We start from the raw sequence: 23954 nt of genomic DNA, 5'->3' as shown, positions 1-23954 counted from the left end.
AAGGAGGGAAGGTTTAGATTAGATATTAGGGGGAAGTTTTTTACAGAAAGAGTGGTGAGGTGCTGGAACAGGCTGCCCAGAGAGGTAGTGGATTCCCCGTCCCTGGAGGTGTTCAAGGCCAGGTTGGATGGGGCCCTGGGCAGCTCCAGGCCTGGAGGTTGGTGTCCCTGCCTGTGGCAGGGGGGTTGGAGCTCTATGATCCTTGGGGTCCCTTCCAACCCAGACCATTCTATGATTCTATGAATTTCAAGAAGCATTTATGGAACTTAGAGCAAAATGAAAAAACTTCTGCTAACAAATAACATGACCTTATAAAACTGTAAAGAGGGCATATTTAGTTTTCTCAATTGCATGCTTGTAAACTCTCTGGATTCTAAATCAACACATCCACTGAGGAAGGGGAAATCCTCTCCAGATGGCTACCCCTGAACATTCCAGAAGCTAAAGGGTAAAACCAGACAGTCAGAGCTATCCACATGATAAAGCTGAACTGGATACCTTTAGAAAATTCCTTCCAAACCCACTCCTCTTGTAGTGGCAATGCTGTAAACTAGTCCCTCAGCTGAGTCCTTGAAGACTGAATGCAGGTGCTGCTCCCTCCCTAGAAAACCCCGAGCTTTTGGATGATGTCCCTTTGAGCATAACAGGAGAGCAATATGTAAGAAGAGCTGCTCATTAAAGCATGCTGGACTTAATTATATTTTTCTGAGGAGCCTGGGTCAGCTATATTTATTGAAAAAATAATTGAATCACACCTGGGAAAGTTACTGTTAGCTTCCTTGGCAGTAATATTGCACTGATACAAAATAAAAATCCCAAACACTGGTCTCCCAGTTATACACACCCCAAAGAAGTGAATATAGCCTTCTCCTCAGAAGAAAGGGAAAAGCATTTTAACAAGGAATTCTATTACACTTTCCACTCTACTCCACTGCATTGTACACACATTACGCAGAGAAGATAGACAAAAAAAGAAAACACATCAAAAGCCCAGCTTACGATGTGGCTCCACCATCATCATTGCCTCCTTCTCTGACATGACAAGCTGGCAGAACTGGTCCCCAACATTGGCCAAGATGTATTTGGAAGTTTCCAGATCAATCCCCTCTGCAGGGGAGGAGGAAGGAATCCACAGACTCATGGCATCAGGGTCACTCTGTTGTGGGTTCAAGAAACCCTCTACTCGTAGAATACCTTTCCGGGTAAATACCAGCCTGCAGAAAACAGGATGGAGTAATTGAGAAGCTGCTCAACTGCATCTGATCAACTTAAAAAGCCATCTATGTCAGAACATAAATGCAGAAAGGGGAAAAAAAGGCTTGAGCTAGAGAGCTGTACTCCACAGTTCGTACTATGATTATGCAAATCCAAATAACACAGAAAATAAAGTAAACTAAAGCAATGGCTGCAAAATCCACTAGAGTGAATCCCTGCATCCCAGTAAGCATTGGTGGGAAATTCCAGATACAGAAAACTGCTACAGCTTGGTAGGTCACATCTCTCTGTACTATCAATAGAAGGAGATGACAAAATTCAAATTATTTAGGCTGCTGTATGATGCTGCTTGTAATACTGTGCACAGTTCTCATTCTCTATAACTCCCCAACTAAGTAATTCCCCAACTGTTAGGAAACTGGTATTTCAGTTCTGGCTAGGCTGCTAGCACTGGGCAACTCTTCTAACAGTTCACATTACAAGACACACAAAATTCCTTATTGTACCTACTATCCTTGCCACTGTCCTCCAGAGAAGAGTCAAAATTGTTTTATCAGCAGCTGCTGAGCCTCCAAGTCTTTGTGTGGTAAAAAACCATAAGCTACGAAACCCTGAATGTCTCCCGCCAATATTAAGATAACTTCATTTTCAAGCAAAACCAATCTTGTCTTTAATCTCAAAGCTGGATTAATTTTTCACAAGGTCAGGAGGAAAAGCAGCTATAAGCCTTACTGAATTGGTGGCACATACTAAAAATTCACTTCATATTTTATGTGCCAGAAAGTGAACAAACATCTTTTTGGAAAAAGATGCAGAGCACTTGCTAGAAAACAGGCAGTTAAGGAAGATGAAGGGAAGCACAACAGGTCAGAGAACTTAGACGTGTACACAACACAGAGAAAACACAGGTGGTGTTCTACTCCTAGAAATCAGCTCTGTACTCAACAAAACCTAGTCAAACATTAGCCTCATGCTGGCAACGTTTAGTTACTTGTTGACAGAATAAAAATTTTATCTCTATTCCAAGCTCCTTATGAAAGGGGGAGAGAACAGTTATGAGATACAAACTGCTCTCCAGTGGTAACGTTCTACTCAAAGAAAATTCAATCTCCCGTAGTTGGACCCAGAGGCTTATTTATTATAGGGCTGTGTCTTCCAACTACAGCTCTTCCCACCCCAGTGAGAGAAATCCAGTCAGGTGACACAGGGAAATGCAGGACACTACAAACCTTCATAATGGTACACAAGCAGGTTAAATAAGTAAAACAATTCCTTTGTGCTTGGACATGGTCCAAGTTTTGCACACAGACTACATATGAAGGAAGGAAGGATCTGAGCACCTCCGGAAATGGAAGAAGCGACATGCCACAGTTGAGTCATCCTGTTCTTGCTCCTTAAATTTGCGGTATCTCTCCAGACGGCACTCCCGGCACTTGTGCAGATGTGGAGCTACATTGATGCAAGAGCCATCCTGGAGAAAAGGCTCACCTGATTGTTTCAGCTTCCTCACCTTACTCATATCTTTCAGCACAGACTGGCCAACTGGGTGACGCAAAGTAGAATTAAAAATTCATTAGTTAACTGCAACCGCAAAAGGATACTGGCCCCAGTATACATGTTGTCAGAGATCTGTATGCTTGCACACATGCAAAATCAGTAAGACTGTTCAAACCTGTAGCATACCACACTTTTGTCCTGACACATATATGCTTAAACATTTCTCAAAGTGAACATTTTAATTCACATACAAGATGGTTTAAGTTTTAGCCTTGTAAATATCCCATGTACTGCATAAATGCTGTTTACACCTATGGTTAGTTCACATAGTTCATCACACAGGACATATCCCAGTATCCCACCTCCTTGTGCTTCCAAGACACCCTGCATTCAAATCATCACCTTTTAGGGGAGCTGTGCGAGGCCGGCCCTTTGGGGCTTGTTTCCCTTTTCCTTTCCCCAGCAGCAATTCAGCATTGCGCTCTGCATTGGGGCCCAGCTTTGCCATCAAGTGGTCTGGGATTCCCTTCATACAAGCCTTGGCCTGCAACTGGTCTTCAGAGTCACTCAAATCTGACAGGTCACTATTGGTACTAGAATCTGAGTCCTGTTTAGATGTTAGGCTCCGCTCATCTAGAGAGAACCTTTTCACAGCTTCAAAAGGGGCTTTGTTCTCCTGTGGAAACTCTGCCTGTGAAGAGAAAAAGCCAGGTGGATGTCTGCCAAACACGTTAGAAAAAGTTTTCAGAAGAGGATTGTCCTGCTGCCCAGGCCCAACAGATGGTTTTTCTTCTGTTGGACTGGAAGAAAGCGTGGGCATCTCAATAGGCTGTGTCAGGTTGCTGGTCGGTGAGGTGGAACGGCCATTCCCTACAGTGGAATGGCTCTGAACACCAACAGTAACTGCTGAACCAGGAGTACCAGAGATCATCTTTGAGGAATCCGTTGTTATAAACAAGGCTTTCTTCTTAGCTAGCGAAGAGTCTGTAGAGGTGAGTGATTCTGGCCAGGCAGAATTGGCTTTATGACCCACAGGTGTAGAGGGAGTAGAAACCCCTGCCTGAGATGAAGATGCAAAGCCACTGAAAGGACTAAGTTCTACTTTCTCAGCAAATGCCAGGAAAGGGTTTGAGGGCTCCTCTCTTGATAGTTTTGGGGGCTGCAGAAACAGGTTTTCATGACTATCTGTGGGGCGAGTATTCAAGAGACTTCGTGAAAAGGCTGGAGTAAGGGTAGGCATAGATTCCACAGGCAGTTTCCGCTCTGCAGAGCTGCCAGGCTGGGTTCCTGGTTTAGTGTCCGCTGAAAGAATTTTACCTTTACAGGTCCCAGCTCCTACACTCTCTGTACACTGCTTGAATGAGTCCCGACTAGAGGCATCTTCAGTCAAGCTCTCTGAAATGACTGTGAAGTAGTTACTGGAAGGTAGATTTTGCGACATGCATTGAAAAAACAAGTTCTTTGACAGATCAGAATCTTTCTGAGCCTCTTGTCCAGTACTATAGCCAAAAGGAAATCCAGAAGGTTTGCTTTCTGGAGTCACTACTCCATTTGATTGGCTTCTTCCACCCCCAAATACCAAGGGCTGAGAAGCACTTGGGAGAGAGACTCCAAATCCAGAAGCAGCCGAAAGTGAATTTCGGGAATTCTGAAACAAAATTAAAAAACATTAGCCTATTAATGGATTCTTGTTTGATTCAGCAGTGCTCTGGTTCACCTAATTGTACAATTAGCATTCTACTTATGCACCTGTAATAGAAACTTTCAGCAGAATTATTTACAATGAAGAAACTTTTTTTAAGGTTCTGCTAGACTAATTTTTCCTACCTACAAGGTACTGAAACTAATGAGCTATCAGTGACCATTACATACTAAAGACGGATGGAGAAGATGAACGCAATGTCTTTTGCTTTAGAACAGATGTGAGACACAAGACAAGGTGACCTAAGTCACAGAAAATTATTTAAACTGCTGACTGTTTTACTTCAAATCAGCAAGAAGAGAACCTTGGTAGAAACTGCTTTTCAATAATCTCCCATCCCTCATCTTCTCTCCAAGATCACCGAATCTCCTGAGTTGGAAGGGATCCATAGGGATTATCAGTCCAACTCCTGGCTCCACACAGGCCCAGCCAGTCAGAAAATGGGACTGAGTGCATTGTCCAGATGCTTCTTGCCCTCAGCCCAGCCTGGGACTGTGATGCCTTCCCTGGGGAGCCTGTGCCAGCACACGACCCCCCTCCCAGCACAGAATCTCTTCCTTAACATTCAACCTAAACCTCCCTTGCCGCGTATTCTTGCTGTTCCCTCTGGTCCTATCCCTGGTTCCTAGAGAGAGATGACCTGTGATCATCCTGACAAGCTTCTCCTACCCAACCAGCACCCCAATTAACTTAGTCAGAAAAGTTAATTAAACAAAGAAAGCCTTCTATCAGTTAGTGAAGAAACTGTTCCTTATCACAGCATGTCACATCTGCTGACAGATGCCTAAGTAGTGGTGCCTTCCAGGGGATTACTCAATAGAAGTTAAGCACCAAGGGCTTAATTCTTCTTATCTTCAAATACTAGAAATTTTTCTGACTTGCAGACTTCTACTAGACCCATAACTGTGACATGGAATATTCACTTGCTCTCTTATCAATTTATACTTAATGAGATTTTCCAATTTTCTGTCCTACTGTAGCTGGTTAGACTGTGACTAACCCATCAATTCTATTCCTTAAGAGTTTCCACTTAGAAATCTTCTCATGAAGAATACTCATGATTAATATACTTGTATTTCAGTGTCATGTTAAATACAGCCACAATCTCTGTGCAACACGTTTTCCTGGTCCTTAGTGTCACTGCACACCTACTACACCACAAACTAATGGTTAGCTTGCTCCTCATTATCACCTTCCAGCTGTAACAACTTTAACAACATAATCATGTCCCCCATGATAGGTTTTCCAGATATTAGAATTTCAGATAATTCTTTTTAGAGCCAAAGTAATTCTCATTAACTGAGTTCTAATGGCTTTAAAAAGCATATGCCTATGAATGCAAACCATGTGTGTTAAGTAATCTCAAGGACCAAATCACACTACGATAAAGTGGACGGTCTGAAGCAGTAACACATGTGAACTATCTAGAACACTTACGGATTTATGACAGGTTCCCTCCTTCAAGGAAAATACAGTTTTCCACCTGCAAATTCTGAAGCCAGTTTATTAAAAAACTATTTTTAAGAAGTGATGTGGGCTTGCAGAGAGGAAGAGATGGAAAGGTGGTACCAAAACTTCTCAGTACAATTTGTTCTTCCTTAATACAATTGATGAGAGACATAATTTTGATGGTTTACCTAAACAATTTGCAGTTGTTGCTGACTTGACTCTTTTTTTTTTTTGAGGTGAAGTGAGAGAGAGAGCAGGTTATATCATACAACGTTATATAACATTATATAACAATTTCATTATGTAACACACTCCTTTCTTCCACAATTCTATTTCTCCTTTACACCTTACCATCTAGGAATCCTTATCCCAAGGAAAACATCCTGCCTTCTCTCCTGTTCCACTAGCTACACAAAAGACAGGGATGAAAGTAATCAGTTTACTTTCCCAGCAATCACCTTGGACTCTCTAACATATCTCCCATTTTCTCCACTTCTTTTTATAAACAGTAAACTAAAAGTTTATTAATTTTTGCTGTAGTTATTGAGGTGAGACTTTGTTTTTATTAGCCTTTATTAGCCTTTTTGATTACTTGAGTTTTCTATTTTAACAGATTTTCCCTTCTGCTTTTTCCATTGAAAACAGAGACACAACTAAAAGGTCGTCTTTACTAAAATTTGTTCTAAAGGCACTCATCTCAAATGTATTAATTATTTCATCGTTTTCAGCCCTATATAGTATATGATACAAGTGGCTTATTTTTTCCACTAAGGAGATATCCCGGCTGTAACAGACAAGCTGGGCATCTATAAAAGGCCCTTGAAATATATCTTCATTGTTTTCTGGTTTTGATGCTGGTTTTGTTTTTTAAAGTAACTTAAATGCTCAAATCAGTGTACTTTCTTATGCATATTTAATTATACAAAGACAAGAGATATTAAGGAGGTTATCTTCTATCATAGAATGTATAACGTTGGAAGGGACCTTTAAAAGTCATTTAGTCCAAACTCCTGCAGTAAGCAGGGACACCTTCACTAGATCAGGTTGCTCAGAGCCCCATCCAGCCTGACCATCTGAAGGGATGGGACCTCCACTACCTCTCTGGGCAACCTGTTCCAGCGATCCCCCACCCTCACGCATATTGAGGAATTTAATATCCAACCTAAAGCTTTTCTAGTTTAAAACCATCACCCCTCGCCTTGTTCATCCATGTCCTTGTGAGCGGCTCTCCCCCAGCTTTCTTACAGGCACCTTTCAGGGACTGGAAGGCCACTGTGAGGTCCCCCCAGAGCCGTCTCTTCCCCAAGCTGAAAAAGCCCAACTCTGACACAACATAATGATTGATATTAATACATAGTGCTTGTACTGACAAGGCTGCATTTCTCAGATTACGGCTGAATAAAGTAAGAGCTGTGTCTTAGAACTTTCCTTCAGGAGAGGAGGGATTCAACAGAGTAAGAGTAGTTTTCTCAATTACATGGACACACTTTGTAACTGGAACATGTCGCAGAACATCTGTTGTAAATACACGTCTTGAATATGCTGGATCTCGAGCTACTCACCTCTCCCTGGGCTTGTGATCGCCCTGTTTTCAGTTTCTCTTGTCCAGTAAGAGCTGGCAAACTTGTGTCAGAGATTCTCATAGTTGTTGGTGTCAAAGCAGTTGTAGTAACTGCAGCTGCAGAAGTCACTGTGCCTTGGCCAACTTGTTCCAGTGATTTTCCTGCCTCTTTACATCCAGATCCAGCTAGTAACACTTGTCCAGCCACAGAGGAAAATGGTGCGAAGGACAATGGTGTGTCACCACCAACTGGCTCATCTTGGACTACAAGTGTTCGGCCATTCTCTTTGGTGTAAGTGGCAAAGCGAATATTGCGGTTAATCTGAGGAATGAATGAAGGCAACTGTTTGGCCCTTGAATCCTGTCCTGTTTCACTATTGGAGCCTCCTTTCCAAGGTCCTCTGCTTGCCTCACCTCCATCACTACCATTGCTATCCACCTCACCCCTCTCCTTTAGCTTCTTTGTTACAGGATCACACCCAGAATCCGAAGCATTTTTCCTCCTCCGTCCATCCTTTCCCTCCACGCTTTCTTTCTTCTTTTTCCCTTTAGATGATTTCGCTGCTTTTATTCCCCCTCCCTATAATAGACAAAACCATGCAATCACTAAACAGAACACTCAGGAAGGCCCACTCAAAGAACATTTTTCTCTTAGAACACAGAATACGTTGCACTACTCTTAAGCTTAATAACATTTCTTTTAACCACAAATTGAGACAGATTATCTAAGGAAAAACACTATGTGAATATAGAACACAAGCCTAAGTGCATTCTTGTCTTTTTTGTATGAGGATAGAATCTGCACAGTCAGATTTTTATTGGAGCTACACGCAACAGCCATACTGCAACAGTCTTCATACACTTGTAAGAACTATATTTACACACTAATTTTCACTGTAAGTCTAATGCCCACGTTTCTCTTGAAGGGCCCACTTTCTGTCCACAATCCAAAGCTTGCAATATTTAACTACAGGAGATAGCTTGCCCTTCAGCCTGGGGTAAAACACAGGTTCAGATGTTATCACTGAACCTCTCAACTGAAGCAATGAAGTGTCATAAGCATACAAGCCTGCTTCAGAAAAGCCAGATGGTAAGCTTTAGAAATGCTTAAGACAACTGCTGAAGCAGCACAGAGCAATCTTGTTATATAAAGGCACTGAGCACAGAGACATTCTTTGTCAGAGCACTATGCTTTAATATGGAGCACAACCACATTTATTGAGCCCACCCGCAAGAGCCATGCTGAACTCAACAGAACCAGCCTGAACGAAAAGGGAATATATTGTTTAAAGAAAGCTATGACCAACTCTCAAAGTGGGAAAGAAAATTTCCCTCTTCTATTTACATTATCAAGAGCTCCCAGTTAAGAGAGCATTGCCTTTTAGTTGTTTCCACGTTTTAGATTGCTTACATCTAAATCTATGAAGTTTCACACTGTATATACAAGACCTGAACCGTTGCAGTACCTCGCTGGGAGAAGTGTTATCCATCACCACATGAATCAGTCGAGGATCCACCGACTTTATTTCACCACTCTAGTTTTTATGCAGATTGATATTGAGGAGGTAAGAGGAAGAAAAGAGGTTAGTTTTTAATTTAGAGCATACAGAATCAACAGAAGAGACCATAAACACAGGGTTACTCTTCTGCCTCTCTCCCATTTGCATCTTCTTTCTGCTCCACTTCCTTAGTAAGACTATACCCTTCCAGTTTACCTTCTATCTTTCTGTATCCTCTCTATTTCAAAAAACTTTCAAATTTGATTCACACTACTGTTTCCTTGTATGCTTGTTCTACTGAGCATCTCTAGATTTATTCACTGCATTAAACACAGCTTTGCTTAAATTTGATTCACTGTTGTTCTAACTTGCTGTACATTCACTCTGCTAGATGTGGAAAAGACTACAGGAAGGAAGCACACCAATTTACGCTAACTATGCTCATCCGCGTCTCCTCAGAAGTAGGAATGAATACCTAATCTCTGTAACTGTACTTGGAGATTCTTATTTCACAGTAGACACACAGTAAGTTGGATGCTTCTGGCATGTATCTGCTGAAAACATACACTCTAAAACATCAAAGCCTCTCCTAAGTACTATACTTATTTACCATACACAGTTGTTTTTTTTTTTCCTCAGCATCAGCAACATACCTAGTAGTCAAAGAGTGCAGGGTTTACTGTACACAGAACTCACTGGGCACATATTTTATGGGACATGGAAAAGGTTATGAAAGCAAGGGGCATGGGACAGGCCCCAAAAAAATGAGAAGAGTACTGCTATTACAGTAATTTACATACAGCACCACAAACCTGTTCCTAGTTGTTCCGGAAGGAGAAAGTCATTAGCAGCAAGCTGCTGGTAAGACTAAACTACCTGTTCAGGTCTCATGGAAGCTTGTAATACAAACCAGGTAACTCTAGCAGTGCACAGACTTTCTCTGCTGTTTCCAGGACTTACTAGGTTAGCTGACAGTAGCAGGGCAAAAGTAAACAACGCAAGCTAAAATACATTTAGACTAAGCCACATTGAGACTAAAACTTCATCTTCTATGCTACACTTCCTTCAAACCACCCATATAACCTGTCAGATAGAAGCTGACAGGAGGCATAGGAAGACCACAGCGTAACAGATTCAGAAGGCAGCTTTCTGTACACCAGCACACTCTCTCCTTCAGACAGCTACTCCCAGTATTTTTTCATGTAGCCTCATGTCCACTGAAATTTTTCTAGCTTGTTTTATAAAAGTGGCTTGTCTATCACTAATTATTGTGGAAAGTCACCATAACAGGAAAAATAAATAAATATACTGCAAATCACAACATGGATAATTACATTTTAAAGCATAAAATAAAGAACCAAATGTTCAAATTCTGTTGAAGTTGAGATTCTCTGCAAGATATTGAGGAATAGTATTTTAGGAATACCAAAACAGTGCTTCATATTTTTACCTCAGTAATAGACACTTCCATAAGGCGAGTTATCGGGTCTTGATGGCTCACAACACCACAGAGCCAGCTATTTTCATCCTCTGGTTGGTAAATCTTAACTCTTTGGCCTTGGACACTGTAAGGACCTGGAAAAAGGAGGACTCTGAGTGCATTTTCCAGACAAGGTTTATGTCATACTAGTTCAGTCATACAATAAGTAAAAGGGGGGAGGCGGGGAACCTCCAAACTCATACACACCACCACCAAAAGAGAAACGCCAACCAACCGATCCTCCCCCCAACACACACACACACACACACACACACACACACACAAAGAGATCTGTGCACAGAATAAGGGCTTAAAGTGTCATCTTTCAGGTGGAAAGAAATTAAAACGTTAAGGCTTCTGCTGCGCATCCTGCATAGGCCAAACATGCTATTGTAAAAAGTCAGTAAGCCCTCATTGCTGTAACTCAAAAGTACTGTAAAGACAAGTTTAAAAAAAAAGTTTACAAGTTAAAAAAAAAAAAAGAAAAAAATCAAAGCTTCACAGAGGCTCCTTGCTAGCTTAGCTTTTTTGCTTTCTAACCTATGGCTCAGTAATTATGAAGCATCAGTCCACTGGGCAATTATAGCACTCTGACTCAGTCCAGTGATCCTGCCCTCACTCTCCACATCAGCATGCAGAGCTTTCCTCCTACCCTAAGTCCTGACAAAAACAACTTTGTTAATATTAGATCATCTAAATCCACATGATGCAATAGCCTGTATCTGACCCAAGTCACACTATGTGCTTCAGAAGGCAGCTCCACACTGGACAATTCTCTGAAGCTACCTGCTCACATAAAAAGTATTGTCCTCAAAGCATTTTTATCAATCAACATTTTGTTTAACCAAAACGCACCAAATCCACATTAAGAATTGTATCATCCTTTAAATGCTATACAGTGGTCTACCTCTAGGGTGGTCACCCAACCCATAAACCCAAACTCTGGACAGAAAAACTGTTCTAGCAGTTGAACTAGAAGATGCCAATCTGACAACAAAAGCTGCAATCAGGCTTAATTGTAATGCACAATTCAGACAACACTTAAGATACTAATCCTGTGCTGAGCACCCATGGCCACACCATATTTTCAACTTAAACTATTACTGTATTAATCATCAAAATGCCAAAATTTGAATTTGATATAGCAAGAGAAATTATTCTAAAGATCAGTAACTACAGCGTAACCTCACTTCAACTATAGAACAAAACCACAGGACAGGACCAAAACTTTAAAATTCCAACCTTAAAATAAAAAAAAAATTGTAAATACATGGACATTATCAATAATATGTTGTCCTACTTCAACCACATCTCCAGTGATCACTCACAGTAGGTATTTCTGGTTCTATCTCAGCATCCACTTACCTGCATCTTGACAAAATAATGCTTCTTTGTAAAGAATGTGCAAAACAATACAGAAAATTCACCTTCCAAATCAAACAGTAACATATAGTATTACTATTCTCCTTCACAAATCCCAGCATAGTCTAATTGTTCCACGATAAAGTAGCTCTGAGACGGAAAAACAGTCTCACCTCTACTAAATATCTCCTGAAGCTTCTGGTCACTGATCAATGTGTTGACAGATTCTCTTAGTAAAGGCTGGTCCTGCAGAATCTGATTTTGACTCTCTGTTCCCACCTGCCAAGAATGAACAGTTTTAACACACAAATATAGTCTTTTAAGGTAACCAAATAATTAGTTTTTAAGGGACAGATTTGCTTTGTCTGCTCTCAGAGACTGACAAACAAAGTAAAATTAAGAAAAGCAGTGCCAAACAAGCCAGGAGGGGTAAAAAAAAAAAGAACAGAACAGAACTAACTATGCAAAAGCTGTTGCAAATCTTCCATTGCAACTATCAGGGACAAGATGCTTGATGGCTAGCTCTTCACCTGCAGAGAGCAACTAGGACTTTTTCAAATGCAGATGGAGGTTAGTGTAAGCACCTGGAAAAGCAGGGGGGGTGGAAAACACAAATAACATTAAAGGGTAGTGAAACAAAGACTGCAATGATATGGAAGTGGAATAGTGTAAAAAAAAAAAATTGACAATCATAGCATAAAGATAAATTTGCACTTTAACTGAATACAGTTCAAATACCTGAAACAAACGTAATCCACTGGCATCAGACAGGAAACGTAAATGTCTGTCCAGAAGAAACTCCACTGGGACGACAGAGCCTAAACCCAGCTTATCTACTAGGGGAGTGAAGGTCTGTGATGAACAAAACACAAAGGTTATAAAAGTGACTGAGCACACATACAGGCCAATGACAGTTTACTCCTAGTACTGTTCACATTGCCCATAGGTACTGGTGCTTTGGCAGTCTGTATTCCCATGCAGTCATTTGAGCTTGAGTGATAATGTGGCTGTCCAAAGTTCAGGAGATGGAAACTTCTTTCAGCAAGTCCACAGATAAAAGCTTGAGTTATAGTGGAAATACTCAGTATTTGCTTCCAACAGTCTCTAACAAAGTTCTGACACAACTCATTACACAACCGGTGTGTGTGCAGACTATGGTAACACCTCCAAATCACTGAGATAAAGATACTTGAAAATAATCTAAGAGAAATTATATAAAACAGCTTGTCAGGTGAACTGGAGTTCAATCTTGGAGACAAGGTGGAAATACACTAAAGAAAAACTCCACCTATGGGAAAAGCACTCTATACAGAATTCTCTGCTGTAAAATCCTGGGTTTCTTCTGCTTTATGGTAAAACTAAAAGAATCTCTCAGAAAAAGATGCAGTGCTGAATTTGTTGCTTTGAACCCAACTGTCAATTTAAAACACTACTTTCAAATCCTACCAAGTCGCAAGGTCCTTGATTGGAAAAAAACATTTCAATGTGCCCATGCACAAAGTGTGTTATTAAAAAGCAGACTCCAAGGACTGCAGGAGAAGAAACAAAAGGGTAAATCAATAATTAGCATGAAAACAAGGGTAATATTTCTTACATAGAATGACCTTTCCTCATTATATCATGTCATTATATTAGGTAACAACTATTCCTCTTCAGAAAAGGAAATAGAAGGATGCAAGGAAGTTTTTGCTGACATCATCACTGAAATTGAATTTTTTGTTTATATTAGGAGTGGCCAACTTATGGCTTACAGGTAAGGCAAAGCAAACAGTCTGTTCTCTCCCCAACGTGCCTTCAGAAATACCTGTTAATATGATGCAGTAACCTTCTACTGTAGAGAGCTCTAGAGGATCCATAAGACCAAAAGGCTTATTGTCACAATTCAGAAAAGTCCAACACAAAGTTAAAAGACATGAAAAAACAATCTTTTCAGATACATACCACATTTCTTCAGAGACCCATTGGTAAACAATATCTCATCTCTGTGGGGTAACGGCTCTCAATTTCTGAGACAGGAACCAGCCTTTCATGCCTTTCCAAAGATACTGGAACACCCAGTTAACCGCTCTCCTATTTACCATCATAAAAAAACCAACATCCCCAAGCAATTTTTCAGACCTGCATAATGGTACCCTGCATGACATCCAAGCCTTGTGTTTCACAGTAGAGCTGATGCAAATCTCTGAGGATATGAAGATACTCACCAATGCAGGCCACTGTGCCAGTGAGACTCGAGTCCCCTGAAGCACAACTGGATCATTTCGAGGTGCCCAAACTAATGATCCTTCCAGCAGTAATACTATAACCTCTTCAGCGTGGACTTTCACCCAAGCATGTTGTTTCCAGTTACAGCCATCAAATTCCACAAAGATCTGATTAAAAAAGAAAAAATAAAATAAGGCATTTCAGCACTTCTCCTACACCAAATAGAAAAAACCAAAGACATTCTTACAATCCCTATGATCCCTGTGATTCTAAGATGGGAATTTTCTAGAGAATTTAGACACTCTTACTTGGCACTTCAACAGATGGCCTGTATCAGTACAGTTAAGTGACATTCAGAGAATTAAATCCTTCAGCCCAGAAAGCTTGCATCTGTGAAATGGACTCTAAATCAGAATTTTTGTGCTGTATTGTACACTATTAAACTCCCTGGCCAAATGCAAACATTTTGGATAGCACGAGATCATGCAGAAATAGCCACTCAATAGATTTCTTTCATTACTTTATTTCCAAGCACGACAATATAAACCACACTACAATTCTCAATCTCTATTCTAAGTATCCTCTTTAATTCTGTCACAAATGACAAGTGCTACAGTTGCCTGAAATAATGTAGCAATAATACTAAGAACAGACCACAAGTTACAAGTCTCATTCCACATCCTAACAACTAGGGCTATTAAACATTAGAACACAGTTGCATCCCAACCTCTCATCTACAGAACTTATCTACTATGCATGGCAAGAAATCCCTCAAAAGTTAGGAAAAACCTTGGACAGTCAAAACAGACTTTTGTAATGTAGTTACAAAATCGCTGAGGATAACAGAGCATTAACCACAGACAGACAGCTCTCTGCTTTACCAGCATCTTTATTAAAAGAGGTATCAGAGACCACTCATACACTCCTCTTTCCCACTCCTCCTCTCGACTCAAAAGCTTCAAGGGGAAAGGGAAGAATATGAAGCAACACTCCTGATGAATTCTTGAACTCCATTACTGCTTAAGCTCCCCCACAGAGAAAGACCACTGGACCTCTCAAGATATCATTCCTCCAATTCATCAATGTCGGCAATATAGCAGAAATGGGACAGAACACATTTTTCCATTCCAGAGGCCCTCTCTCACAGGAAAAGAGACTTTGTAGAGGAATTTAGATGGATTGTAGCACTGGGCAATCATCAATAGTATAAAACCTAACAAAAACAAATGCTCAGTTCTGCAATGGGGACAGAGTAATATCAGACACAAGTGTAAACAGGGAGAGAAGTGGCTGGAGGGCAGCCCGTTAGAATGGAGCCTGAGGTCCTGGAGGCAACAGGCTCAACAGGAGCCCACAGTGTACCCTGGCAGCCCAGAAGGCAAACCACATCCTGGGGGCATCAACCACGGACAGTCCAGAGAGGGGACTGGCTCACTGCCTTCAGTGGTGCAGCCTCACCTGGAATATCATGTGTAGTGATGGGGCCTGCTGCTCAAGGAGGTCAAGAAGGCCCTCAATGGGCCTAGAGGAGGGCAACCAAGCTGGCAAAAGGCCGGCAGGCCATGTCCTGTGAACAGCAGCTGAGTGCTCAGGGTTTGTCTGGTTTGCAGAGGGAGAGGCTGAGGGCCGACATCACGCTCTGCAGCTTCCTCAGGAGGAGACACGGAGAGGGCGGTGCTGAGCTCTTCCCCCTTGGATCCAGGGACAGAACACCTGGGAATGGCTCAAAGCTGGGTCCATCAGGGGAGCTCAGACTGGACATGAGGGAGCATTTCTTTACCGAGAGGGTGGTCAAATCCTGGAGCAGGCTTCCAGAGAGGTGGCCCAGGCCCCGGGCCTGTCAGCGTTTAGGAGGCGTTTGGACAGTGCCCTTAACACATGCTAGCTTTTGGTCAGCCCTGAAGTGGTCAGGCAGTTGGATTAGAAGATCGCTGTAGGTCCCTTTCAACTGAAATACTCCATTTCATCACTGAACTCACAAAACCTTACAGTTTTCCATTCTAAAACCCCAGACTCACAAAGTGGGTCAAAAGGAGAGAAAATACTTACAATGTTAAGATCATCTCTCTCCCCTGCTAAACAGAGAAGTCGTGGCAAATTTGTTTTATACACTTGACATCCAGTTTTCTTCCATCTTTGCATAACCAGCAACAGAGTCCAGCCAAACTTTGATTTACAACCATTAAAAAAGGTGCTACTAATTCTAAGTCAATACCCAACAGAGTATTTTCCTACACAGAGACATGTAGGGCAGCCGTTCCAGATCCAGGCCCCACCACACTTAACACTGTCAGAACTGTCAGTAGTTTCCAACAGATCGCACAGCAACACAAAGGACGAAAGCCTCAACATAAGCAGCTATGTTCTCAGTTTCACTTTGTGTCCTGGGTGTGCAAGAAGCAGAAGCTGACTTGCAGAGCACACGAAGTGTTTGTGCAGATACTACTCTGTATAATTACAGAAAATAACTACAGCATATTCATGACCTGATGCCAAATCTGCTTAGATTCTCCGAGAAAACAGGTAATCCTGAAATAGATGCCTCAAGGCAAGGAAAGATGAAACAGACTTGAGAGTAAACATATTTCCTGTAGATACTTAAAGTGGTAAAAGAAATATTCTACCTTTTTTGAAAAACCCAGAAGCCTTAAGCAAAGGAGCTGCATTATAAGTGAGAATTCCCTGAGGTTTTTTCCTCATCTTAATTTGAAAATTGTGTAGTTTTGAGTCAAAAGGGAAATGTCTGTATGCTAAATCCTTGGCTACATCAGAAAAAATTACCTCTCAAAAATATCAATGGCCCTACAATTATTAGAGTCACATCAACCAACTATATTTTCTGCCAATCCAGTAACATCGCTCAAAATCAGTTTAGACAAGCTATTAATAACAGCAATGGTGCTTTTTCAATATCAACATTTTTGAACAGTGGTATGGACGACAGCAACTAGTTAGATACTTAGTGCAGATATGTCTATCATATTAAAAAATGATGATGCTTTGACAAAAACATACCTGCGGGATTTCCCAAGTTCTCCTATAAGAAAAAAAACCTCCAATTCCCTAAGTAATATCTAACTGTAAACAATATTTTAAAAATATATATTTTGGTGGTCTCAGGGTTTTTTTCCAACACAAAATATAGAGGGTGGATACACACCTGTAATTTTCCCCTCTCACTCCCACCCCTTTTTTTCTTTTTTTTGCTTGTCACAATAAAAAGCAACACTGGAAAGCAGAACTGTTGCTCTGCTATATTTGATATACAGACAGTCTGAAGCATTTTTCCCAGTAGATAACATTCTTGTCGAACTACTACCCTAAAATTCAGGCCTTAATACACTACAGAAAATTATAGTCTGGTTCAAATGGAACTTCCTCTACAGTTTTCCAACGTCAGTTCCAATATAAAACCAACAACAATAGGAAGACCATAGTGTAGGTAAGACAGATACATCTGTCTTTCTCACCACATGACACACAGGCTCTAAACACGATTTATAATAGAAAAAAAAAATACTACAATTGCATTAGAACTCGCACAAAGGTCTAATTTAGATGCCATCTACGAAGAATATAAAATGTTTACTTTTTAGTGTTTTATATATTATAAAAAGCAGAGATGGCAAAAAATCCAAGTGCAAAGATATCCCTTAAAATGGTCTTAAATTTTAGCTAGTTCTGAAAGGAAGGATGGTCCATCAGTTGCTAGAGAGTAGCCAGAGACCCAGGTTCAATTCCCTGCTTCATCAGAGGCTTCCTGCATGACCTTGGTCAAGCCATTTAATCTCACTGGCTGAGTTTCCCATCTGTAAATTGGAATAATAGTACTTATGCCCAGAAAGGAGGCACTGATAGGAATCTGTTGCAGACTGCCAAGTAAAACTGGGTAACAAACTGGTCCATGACCTCTTACTCATGTTGAAAGAAGGGATGGTAGATACTGATATTTCAACTTGGGAGATACACATCTGAGACTTCATGCAGCTAGTACCACCCTTAAATGAGATTTGAGAACTACTGTAGCTTAATGTTTTTTTCTAATGCATTCTAAGTATTATTTTGGAATCCACTGTGTGACAAACACACCAATGCTTAGAAAACGTTTAGCTTCCAAGCCAGCAATCATGTTTCAAACTTCCTTCCAAGTAAAGGCAAAAAAACCCTTAAATATATACATGCACAGTAGGTGTTTTACTCCAGCTGATTCCTGAAGCCACAAAAATTTGGGGGTGGGAAGGAGGAGGGGGAAGAGAAAAAAATCCTCCTATGAAATAATGTCTATCAAGCCAGACAAAAAGGTAGATTTCATCATATAAGGAAGAAACCACAGTTATTAGGCAGAAAATTATGCTTAAAGGCTGATCTGATTAAGCATTCAATGAAGACACTAAATAAATTACTAAAAATTAGAAAATATATATAGTTTTTGAATTTCCTTGGCACTTTACTATGCTTATAACAAATAATGATAATTAAGCAAAACAATCAAAACCACTCTGACAGAATCTAGAGCAGAAATAGTACTAAAGCAGCAGGAGTTAGAGAAATCATAACTCTGCTAAAGCCATTACTTTTAGTAGAATAAGCTGCTCATAAATGGTCACAAATAGTTATCATAAGTATTTCTGTCTTGCAACTGAATATGTGCATTGGAGCATTGGTATCACATGAGTCAATATTTAACAAGCACAGTAATCTACAACAATATTTAACAATTTTAATAAAAATGAACATGTTTATGAATCATCAGATTCCAGGTAACAGCCCTACCTCATTTTTTCTGGTTGGCTGATGGCATCACAAAATACATTTTTAGCACTATCGGTGCCAGTCAGAAATCAGTAGCCTATTTCTTTGTTATAAAATATTAAACATAGTCAGAACAAACCCTAAGAAGCAATGCATCTGTAGTATTCAACAGATGTGAGCAATTCACTTTAAATGAACAGAACTTTTTTCTTGCAAAATACAGTTTTAATAATCTTCATTTACATACAACACAAATAACAATTTCACATCACTTTACTATTGAAGCTTTGTTACTCCACTGCTGTGAAGAAAGAGCAGTAACTTGTAACTTTCCTACATAAAAGTTAATTAAAAACATTCATGGGCAGATAGAGATCATGTATTTAAAAGGCCTGCACTCTCTGAAGAAAGAATATCAGGGTCTTCCAAGAAGAGAAATACACAGCTTTCACCTTGAATTTAGACTTGTAACACTTGCTTCAAGTCTTGCATAGAGAGAGCAGGAGGAATGTATAATTATTATTCAAAGGCGATCACTTACACCAAAAAAAAGTGACATAATACAGTATGATATGGAGACTCAAACCAACGTTGGGCGCCTTTCCGGGACACTCTTTATACAACCAAGTTGTTGGGGCCAATACAGAAATAAGTTGTACAGCTATGTCAAACAACTATTGAATCAAAATAGCTTCCTCGAGTTTAGATCTGTCTTGGCTGGCATTATGATTAATGCATTTGAAGTTTGTGTGATGGTCTGACACCACACTGAAATACAGCAAACTCTACAGTAAAATCTGGAACTTGAAGTACCCAGATACAGTGTATCTGAAAAATAGGAGTTTGTTTAGTTTATTCATTTGACACTACATTGATGATATAGGTTTTATGTTTGTTTCTTGTTTGGTTTGGGATGATTTGGTTTGCAAGATTACTAAGTAAAAGAACTATAGAGGCAATCAGGAACAACTGCAGAACAAGAACTCCATAGTTAAATTCTGTAATTCTCCTAAAATTCTTGACAGCTCCAGGCAGGACCTGGCTTAATAAGCTCTTTAAAAGAGGAAAAAAACCTCTCTCCACAGCACAAAGTATTTAACAGAAAAAAAAAAAAAAAAGCCGAGAAAGCTACTCCTGAAAATACTGACATGCCAGCATTGTATGTATGTATTCAGATGAGTTGGGTTAAGGAGGTAGGAGAGCAAGAACAACAAAGTGCCAAAGCAAACAGAATCCACCACAGCGCTCAGTATCCTGTTTCTTTCAGTATTACAGCATTTCCAGCTTCAGTATCACTACTGACCCTAGCGCTGGCCACACATGCATCATATGACCATCGCAGCTCAAGAGCAGTGCTGGAAGCTCCACACAAACCACAGGAGGCAAGGAAAGAAGTCTCATCTTTGGAAAGGCCCTGCCCCATTTTGCACCAAACTCCAGTCGTTTTACAGCACTGCAGCCACCACACTCCTGCTGTAACACAAAGGAGGAACACTCTGAGCCCTGCACAATCAGCCCCAATGGTGCCTCTGTGGCACAGAGGCAGTTCGTAACCTTAGTTACACAGGTATGGATGCGACAGCAATCTAGTTTGGCCTTGCTCAGTGCTACACCATCCTTGTAACAAGACAGATGTACAGTTTTGTTTACAAAGTACAGGCAGATTTACATTGAGTCTGTAATGTCAAACACTCCACTTAACCCAAATGCAAAAGACAGGTGGAGAGTGGCCTCGATGCTTCTGCCCCTTTCCTGTGAGATTCAGCCACCATGCAAACTAGATCATTACTTGAAGCAAAGCAATAATCCAAAATCCCTGATATACACTGCAAGTAACAAAAACATGCCTTTTAATTCTGCATACAAAGTATCTTTGAGATGCTACTTTCAAAACAGCACTCTGAGAAAATGCTGGAGATTCTTTGTGGTCAGGCAATGCAGTAAGTGTTTCAGAAAAAGCCCTTAGATCAGTACAGACCTGATCAAATCACCCTCTAGCAGCTCGCTTTCACTGAAAGCACCAGGATGTTGCCTCACCACTGTCTTTACACAGTCCCATTGCTGTCCCTTGAACAACCAACCCAGCTGACACTGTGGTGGGTACATCTAGGGAATACTTGGCCTGAAAACTGTTAATTTCCTGCAATCTTCCTGCATGTTGCTCGCTTAAGGGTCCAATGAAGCAAAGCACCATGCACAAGAGATAGGAAGGGAATTTTGGGTGGGGGTTTTTTTGACAGTAACAGCTACTATCTTGACTTACAGACCAAATTCTTCTACTGAAGTCTTTATCAACAAGTTTCTTCTTACACACAAAGAGCAGAAACATATAGTTGGATTATCATCTCTCTCACATGTTGCGCTGCTTTTTTTCCACTTTATCCAGTAAGGTAACAATCAAGCAGCTGAATACTTCCAGACATGAGCTGATTTGGACAGCTTTGGTTTATGCCAAGCAAGAAAATGCCTGTGCCGTGTATCTCTCTAGGATAACAAATGCTATCCAAGTCAAATTTGGGATCTAACAGTGACTTCATAGCCCTGCGCCTGCAGCATAAACATGAGTCTCCGACACCAAGTGAATCACAACCTCCAATGCCATGTGTATTAGACACAGTACCTTTTTATGCAAGCTGTATCTCAAGCCAGTGAGGAAACATCCCTCACGCTCTGAAATCCAGTAACTGTGGTGTACTTCACACCACACAGAGCCAAACACCTTAAATCGCTATGCTTTGTTTTTAAGAGGAAGGTTGTTTCAGAAAATATTGAAACTATACAGGAAAAACTTCCCCACCTTTGTGTTTTGCAATCGGAGCAATCACCACCTTGTCTAGGTGAGATACTAAAACAGGACTCCAACAGTGAGTACTAGCAACAAGGCAGTTGCTACCAAGCTGCACTACCTCAGAAGAGCATGATCAGTTAATCAACGATAACGAGACAGAAGTAGTAAGATTCTTCCCAACTGCAGATAAGCCTGCAATAAGAACAGTTTAAAAACAAAACATACTTAGAAACTACAGAAGAAAATTAATATGCCACAGATTGAAAAGTTAGCTGCCTTGATAAGAGTATCTAACCAAGACATGGTAGCACAACTTGTTAGATACAGACACCACTGGCTTCACAGGAAAAGCATGAAGCATTGCTCAAGTAACTGGAGTCACAGTGACCTCTGGACAATAACTACATAGAGATTTTTGTTTTGGTTCAGTAATCAGCAGTTCAAACTGGAAGCATTAAGACTATTCAAAAAGCACTCTAACACTATCAAGGAAAGCAACTAACTGTATGACCGAGTGCATTTTATGACCCCACAAAAGAGCTATTCAACAACCAAACGAACATGATACACTTTCATTACACTGGCTAAGTCTCATTGGGAAGACAAAATGTTTCTCCAAATGTGTTACACGTGTTTATATAGAAATATTTGTGAAGCCACCATCAACTTGCAAGTTGGTTATAAGAAAGGGGGAGCGATGTAAAAAAAGTCCTGCATGTGATGGCAACATGGAAAAGTCAAAATATGTGCACAGAAAAAAACCCTCAGAAATGTGAACAATCATAAGACAGACCTTGAAGAAGAAAAAGAATGGCCACTCTAATCAATACAGAATTCACTGAAGCACAGACAAGATCAGCCAAAAAACACCCCAGATACTCAGCTCACACAGCTCGCCCAAGTAATATGTATATACCTACTGCATGCAGAAGATTGTTTTCCTACAGAAAAAACTAAGTGCCTTGTACCTTAACAAGTGAAAACTACAAAACATTTCTTGCAGTAGTTGCTGGGTCAAAATACTGGCCTACCTTTTTCACTCAAAATGTTTAGGAAATGTACTGCCATCAAAGCGGAGATATAAAACAGTAATAACTCAATACAAAAACCCTGAACAACTTTGTCATAATCATATATACACAAGTTCACGTGTTTTCACCTCCTACAAAACTGTCAGTCTTCCATTTGAAACCTGATACAAAAAAGCATGCAACTGCCAGCACTGCAAGGGAACTTCTGCATCAGGCATGGCCCAGCGGTCACACTTAGAAACAAAACAAACCTTTCAAGCTTCTAGCATCTCTACTGAAAATGGAGAAAACATCTTAGTACACATTACAGAAACCTGACTTTCTGCAACCGTTTGGATGACAAAAGGGACTCCCAGCTGCCAACCTGTGGCTCAAACACCGTCCCAGTCACAGCGCTGAACTACTGCCCTTACCAGCACATGATTCAGTCTTTCCTTTTTCATTTGAAGTGTGACACACACAACTGTCATACAGAAAAACACACCAACAAATGTGTCAAGACAGGGACCTAGATTAAATAAACTGTATTCAGCTTGCTAAATTTTACTCTAAATGCACAGCTGTTACTGAGACGATGGCATTCTGCAGCCATAACTAAAAATTCAGGGTATATATTCACCAGTCAGAATAAAAGCATATGATTTCTACTTCCCTGGCTTATGGCATTTTATTTGGTAAAAAGAAAGTCCTGTACATACTACGTCAGCACTGTCCTCCCAAGAAAATAAATTGCCAAAGGAAAAATATGCTATGCTTTGACAATTATAGGGAAAAAACTACTCTTAAGGTCTTGTCAAAGTACATTTTATTTTTCTAGCCTTTTTTTCTTGATTCAGTAGCTATACTTCAACTCTACAAAACAATGTTCAAAAAGGTAAAAATAACTAATTTTAATGAAAACTCTTCATCTCTTCTACCTGTAATTGGAACATTCAAGATCTTCAAAGGCAAACAGTTTGATTTATGAAGGCAAACACCAAGGAGCTTCCTGCCGACTGACTTTGCAGCACACAGTAGCTTTCACAGTTTTCACATGCAAGAACACTACAATGTTTTGCATCGCATATATCCAATAAAATTTGTCGACACAATTACCACTAAACATGAAGAAGATGGGTTAACTCTAGTAAAATATTCCTCAAACATACATTTCAAGGAGTAAGCCTATTTGAGTAGGAATTGTCCAAAGTCAAATAAGCATGGCTCACTAGCTCTGAACTTGGGAATCTGAACTTTTTGATTCTGCTGCATCAAACACCACAGAGAAGGAGGAAGAGACTGACCCTCCAAAGTCAGTGAGCTCTACAGAGCACCCACTATCAGATGAGCAAAACTTTATTTCATAGCCCTTCCCTGATGCGAATAGACAGCAGCCATGTTGTATGTGACTCCACAGACAAGCAGCATTTCAGA

At 40.4% G+C, this 23954-nt stretch overlaps 1 protein-coding gene across 1 annotated transcript in view; it reads right to left on the bottom strand.

The window, feature by feature from the left end:
* KDM3B (lysine demethylase 3B) overlaps window positions 1–23954 on the bottom strand; it is a gene marked incomplete at its 5' end in the record, with an annotated part of 55753 nt that overhangs the window by 26464 nt on the left and 5335 nt on the right. Inside the window, 9 exons of the mRNA XM_084268452.1 lie at window positions 1000–1214; window positions 2556–2757; window positions 3115–4360; window positions 7426–8004; window positions 8891–8959; window positions 10374–10498; window positions 11939–12044; window positions 12504–12617; window positions 13970–14137. Coding sequence (XP_084124578.1) covers window positions 1000–1214; window positions 2556–2757; window positions 3115–4360; window positions 7426–8004; window positions 8891–8959; window positions 10374–10498; window positions 11939–12044; window positions 12504–12617; window positions 13970–14137 — 2824 coding nt within the window. The remainder of the gene's footprint in view (window positions 1–999; window positions 1215–2555; window positions 2758–3114; window positions 4361–7425; window positions 8005–8890; window positions 8960–10373; window positions 10499–11938; window positions 12045–12503; window positions 12618–13969; window positions 14138–23954) is intronic.

The sequence above is a fragment of the Gallinula chloropus genome, assembly GCF_964237585.1.
Source record: "Gallinula chloropus genome assembly, chromosome: 10".
NCBI lineage: Eukaryota > Metazoa > Chordata > Aves > Gruiformes > Rallidae > Gallinula > Gallinula chloropus.
Note: the sequence above shows the minus strand (reverse complement) of the source record. Positions and strands in the feature narration are given on the sequence as shown.